This window comes from Aegilops tauschii, chromosome 4, assembly GCF_002575655.3.
Source record: "Aegilops tauschii subsp. strangulata cultivar AL8/78 chromosome 4, Aet v6.0, whole genome shotgun sequence".
In the NCBI taxonomy this organism is placed as follows: domain Eukaryota; kingdom Viridiplantae; phylum Streptophyta; class Magnoliopsida; order Poales; family Poaceae; genus Aegilops; species Aegilops tauschii.
In genome coordinates, this window is record NC_053038.3 from 434,171,729 (window position 1) to 434,177,728 (window position 6,000).

General features: G+C 46.7%; 1 protein-coding gene across 1 annotated transcript; it reads left to right on the forward strand.

The window, feature by feature from the left end:
- The first annotated feature begins 3,835 nt into the window (after positions 1-3,835).
- Positions 3,836-4,646, forward strand: LOC109763175 (uncharacterized). The gene is made up of 2 exons (XM_020322059.4): positions 3,836-4,084; positions 4,199-4,646. Exons 1-2 carry the CDS (start codon positions 4,000-4,002, stop codon positions 4,372-4,374), a joined length of 261 nt encoding a protein of 86 aa, XP_020177648.1. The 5' UTR covers positions 3,836-3,999; the 3' UTR covers positions 4,375-4,646.
- The last annotated feature ends 1,354 nt before the right edge of the window (positions 4,647-6,000 follow it).

The following is a 6,000-nucleotide window of genomic DNA, read 5'->3' on the forward strand; positions in this document are numbered from 1 at the left end:
CAACGTGAATACTTTAGGGATTATCGCTTGACACAAAAAGGGAAACTATTATGGGATCAAATTCATATGTTGCATTGGTATGCTCGGGAGCTATGCTTAAGATATGATTATACTTGTTGCTCTAGGATGAAGGCTCCACACCTCCCCTTTTCATGCAAATTTAATGATAATGAAACATTGGCTTCTTATGCTAATGGTATATATGATTACTATGATGTGGAACAAATAGAAGAATTTGTTGCTTTTAAGGGTGCTTATGAAATTGAATCTTTGTTTGAAAAGCTTGAAATTTTTGATGATTCTGTTTATAGACCTGAAAATTTTGCTATCCTAAAATATTGCTATGATAATTATAAATGCAACTACGATATTGATGTATTTACTGAGAATGTCTCCGCTATCCAAGAAGAGACTAATATTTTGCAGGAGTCTATGGAATAAGAAATTGATGAAACTATGAGTTCATTGGATGAAAAAGATGATGAGGAGAACGAAGAACAACAGAGGAAGAGCGGATTAGCTACCCATGCCCACCTTCTAATGAGAGTAACTCTTCAACTCATACATTGTTTAATTTCCCTTCGTGCTTACCGAAGGATGAATGCTATGATATGCTATGATCCTATTGATTCATTTGAAAATCCCTTTTTGATGAACTTGATGCTTGCTATGCTTGTGGCCAAGATGCCAATTTGAATTATGCTTATGAAGATGAACTTGCTATATTTCCTTATGTTAAACATGAAATTATTGCTATTGCACCCACACATGATAGTCCTACTATCTTTTTGAATTCTTCCCAACTACACTATATCGGAGAAGTTTGCTTTTATTAAGGATTACATTGATGGGTTGCCTTTTACCGTTGCACATGATGATTTTGATGAATATAATATGCATGTGCTTGCTGCCCCTACTTGCAATTATTATGAGAGAGGAACTATGTCTCCGTCTCTTTACGTTTCCAATATGATAGAATTGGAAGAACCTGCTTATACTATGTATTGGCCTTTACTTGATGTGCATGAATTGTTCTTGTATGACATGCCGATGCATAGGAAGAGAGTTAGACTTCGTCATTGCTTGATATATGTTGCTTTGTGCTCACTAATAAATGCCAAATCATTGCTAATTAAAATTGGTTTTGATATACCTTGGGATCCGGGTGGATCCATTACTTGAGCACTTTATGCCTAGCTTAATGGCTTTAAAGAAAGCGCTGCCAGGGAGACAACCTGTAAGTTTTAGGTAAAGCAAACGTTAAGCTTGCATAGAGTTGTATTGGTGGTCGATAGAACTTGAGGAAATATTTGTTCTACCTTTAGCCCCTCGTTGGGTTCGACACTCTTATTTATCGAAGAAGGCTACAAACGATCCCCTATATTTGTGGGTTATCAGACGCCGGATCTGCTTTGTCGATGTTGCTCGACCTTTGCCGCAGGTAGCCTACGTCCTATCGTCATGCGGTCATTCTACCCTCTCCATAGAGAGAAATCCTGCTCTGAACCTGAATTTAGGACGACGATACTTCCTTCCCTGTTGGATTGGAGATCCTGTTGCAGAGGCGCCAATGACGGAGGCACCGCCACGGATGTTGACGTTTTAGGCAGCGCAGGGCGGGAGCTGAGGTTGATGCAAAGATGGAAACATCGGTATCGAGAAGGATTGAGGTGAATGTAGCGTTGAAGGCGACCAATGCTAGATGGTTCCTCCATTGCCTTCGTATCCACATCTGGATCTACAACCGGAAAGGAGCTCTTTTTTCTTGGATCCATACAGGACGATCTGACTTGGGCTTCAAATTATGTCCCTGGATCCAGGAACATGTTAACCTTTGCCCAAAAATATTCGAGACTATTTTGAGGATTCTGAGAATTTAGAATGAGAGATGCACTCTCTCCTTGAATTCAACAGGAAAAAAGAGTCTATATGATTTGAAGATCTCCGTATAGAGCTAAACGAACTAGAAAGGCTGAGGATAGGTGGAAAGGAATAACCTACAGGATTCTGGAATATAAGCTAAGAAAGGGGGGGTAGGTTGGAGGCAGGGAGAGAGATGGCAGTCGTCGAAACAGAAACAAAACAGAGAAACAAAGGATTCAGATGAAACTGAGAAAATTAGCAGAAGAGGATGGATATAGATGCGGGGCACAGAGATGATGCACAAAAGGGAGGCAGCGGATGATGGACTACAAATGTAAATACCGAGATCGGGGAAAAACATCGATGCCCAACAAAGATTGGGGGCAAAAACAAAGCAGCGGAAGCAAGTCGAGACCATCCTAGAAGATTAGAATGAAGGAGAGATGAGCTGAAGGGGTAAAACGGCAGAGCGAGTAGATCATGAAAAGAATCGACTTGGCAAGGGGGATTCAGAGGGAGAAGACAACAGCATGACACTGATCACCGCAAGCCGCCACTCGGGCACTGTAGCGCCTAACTCTTGCGCCATGCATGTCGAGTTACTACTACTCCAGATCCAAGAGAACACATCCTCCGGGAAGGTATTAACTTTGATCGCTGACACCTCATCCCAGATATTGTTGTACTGGATCAGAACACGCATGCTTAGAGCGCCACCAATATCCCTGACCCAACTGTTGTTATTGGGGATCCCATCGGCCACAAGCTTTGTGTTGATCTTTTCTAGGCGCTACTTTGATCCAAACAAATGGGGTGATTTTACCTATCGTACGTCCTCCGATCCATCTATCTTTTTAAAAGAGGGTTTCGCGGTCATTGCCGATTTAAACCCTAACCAAAATATGTAAGTTAGCATTGGCTTTAGGGCCGGGATCAACTCAGGACCATGCCACGGTTTTGTGGTGCCTTCGTCAATCTAAGCTGTTGTGTGAGCTCAGTGACTTAGAGGTGCTCATAAAGATCAAATGTACGTGCATGTACGTTCATAGAAGTATGTGTGTGTAAATGAGCGTCTATGGTAGTATCGTGTTAAAAGAAAATCATGACGCACCATCCCGAAGCGCCAATACAGTCAGACATTTGGTTAGCAGAGAGTTATCTAACATCCGCAGTCGAAAGACCTAGATTCATCCAACAGTGATGCACCGGAGCTTTAAAATAACCATCGCAGCTCATCTTTAGCCATCAACGTTGACCAAATTACTCTACCCTCGAGCTCTGCCGTTGCGCCACACATGCCGAGTGACGAGGCAGTGCATCGTCATGGATCGACGATGAATAAGAAATATCTGGAAAACCCATCATCAACAAATAAAAATCAGTGTTGATGAATAAGAAATACTCCCTCCGTTCCTAAATATAAGTCTTTGTAGAGTTTTCACTATAAACCACATACGGATGTATATAGATGCATTTTAAGTGTAGATTCATTCATTTTGCACCGTATGTAGTCCACCTAGTGAAATCTCTACAAAGACTTACATTTAGGAACGGAGTGTCTGGAAAACCCGTCAGCAACAAATAAAAAATCTCGCCGTTGCGAATTACTAGCAGCAGCAGGTGACAAGGACCCAAGAGCTGGGCTCGCGCGGGCGACCTAACTCCATCCACTGGCACGCCCCGTACGTAACCACCGCTCAACCGCCCGCCACATACCCCCCACTGACAGCAGTGCGGATATGTGAATCTGCCAGGGGCCCCGCTTTATCAGGACCCCGCGCCTACGTGTGGCACGCCGCCTACGGCATTCCGGCACGTGCCGGCCGCCCCCCGTTAACAAACTCCCACCACCCGCGTCCGCTACCCCGTCGCTTGCACCACGGCCCCACCATAGACCACCGCGTCGGTCCGGAACGTCAGTGTCCTGGAAAATCGAAGCATCGGCGCGTGCGTGCGTGCCCGGGCTTCCACCCCCGCCCCGCGTGTACAAATACGAGCGCCCAGAAGAGGGCCGGAGACCCCGGTGTCATAACCGGCAGTGCGAAGAGGACTGACTAGAAGCGGTGCCTCTGAGGGTCTGGTCTTTTGTCTACGGCGGTGCATATCTGAGTATCTGACGACCGCCCGCCGCCGGCGATGGGCTGCTGGTGGGAGCGCCTCGTGCTGCCGGTGCGAAGGGCGTGGCTCGGCGTCGCCTCCCGCTTCGGTGTGCGCCAGTCCGGTAAGGCCGCCCGCCGCTAGCTCACCGTTCAGCCACATGCTGCAGAGGCTTCCCTCGTCGGTCCACCTAGTCCTGGGCTGACTCCGGCGTCGCTGGTTGCTTTTTTGGTTGCAGGGCTGTGGAGGCTCCGGCAGGAGGTGAGCACGTGCGAGTACGAGGACGTGCGCGTGATGTGGGAGATGCTGAGCCGCACCGCGTCGGCGCCGCCGGCGCCGGCGACCAGGCGCCACAGCAGGTTCCGGCAGCCGCGGCCGTGGGCCGACAGGCTCCGCCTCTGCCGGGACATCTAGACTGGGACCGTCGACCGGGGGCCGCCGCTTGCTTGCTTGCTTGCGGCTTACTGCTTGGTCTTGTGTCCTGGTTAATCTAGCTTCTTGATCTGTATTGACCTTCCCTTCCCTTCCATGGGTTCTCGATCTTTTTCCTCTGCTACCGCCGCTGTATGTACGCTGCTTGGGGCTCTGAGGTGTACTCCATTCCTCCCCGTGTATCCGGTCGATCCGCATGTAGATGGGTGATACCTCTGGGGTATGTGAATGAACAGAGCTGTTTCGTTCGAATACATATTACACGTCTCCTTTCTTCTTTGCTTTCCTTGCACACTTTGATCTACTAGAAATATTCAGCATGCGAATGAAAACTTCAGTCAATCCTTTGTGTTCCGCAGCCCTGTTTGTTCAGGCTTCAGATATAGACAAACCCTACTATCAGCAAGGTGCCCTCGGGTTCAGGGAACTCATCAGGTTTGATGCTCCACTGGACTGGAATATCCTAGACCCAGTTGTTGGTTGGAAAGTTATTTCTGCCGACCTACCAATTAATTAGTAGCACCAAGATTTTGACGTCTCAGTCCTGACTCCTGACCCGTCCGTCTCCATACGAGCCCGATGCGCCGTGCTGTAGTTTTCATTGCCCATCATCAACGCCTCCGGTGATCCGATCACCACACCACACAGACACTGTACCGGACGCAAAACAACCGATAATAATTGCCTCCAACCAATATCTATCTGACAATCTCCCGTGAACCGCACTTCAACTAACCTAAGATGACTGCAATGGCTGTCGACCAAGGAATCTATTTAGGCTAGTCATAGTGGGAAGTAACTTAGACTAGTGTCATATGCATGACACTAGGTGCAAAGTAACATACAAGTAGTATCATAGATGATTGCATTTATTACATTATAGACTTATTTTGCTTTGAGTTGCGTTATGTTATAGTAACATATTAGGCTAGTCACAATGGGCAGGAACTTAGGAGTAATATCACACACTTCAATACAAGTTTGCTTATGTGGTACATATTTAATGAAGAGAGAGGTGCTTGTGGTAACTAGCTAAATTACCGGAACATCACACACTCCAAGAAACAATGAGTCTATATCCTAATAAATACATCGCTGCATGACACTACATACATGTTCCTACCCACTATGGAGATAGTATAGGAAACTGTGTAGGTTACTAGCTTATGTTCCTGCCCATTGTGACCAGCCTTATGTTACTTCAAACACCTCTTTCCTCATTAACTATATGCCATATAAGCAAATTTATCTTGAAATGCGCTATGTTACTTGCTAAGTTACTCCCACTATGACCAGCACTATGACCAGCCTTAGCGTCTTTAAGCAGCAGTAGCTTAAGCCGTAAGTATTCCTCTAGAAAAATGGAAAAGGAAAAGGCGGGGCTTTCGGTCGACCGCTGGACTGACTTTTGAGGCGCCTTTAGCGTAGACAAAGTAGAGGAGGCCGTTCCTGCTTCTTGATGCTGAACCGCCCTATCCGACCAGTGGCTTCTGTCGGTGCCGCGATTCTACGCGGATGCTGCTGCCACACGAGTTTCTGTCAGGTTGGGATAATGGAGTACTGTATTCTGTACGATTATTCGACCGTGCGCACGGCGCACCTTCGGAC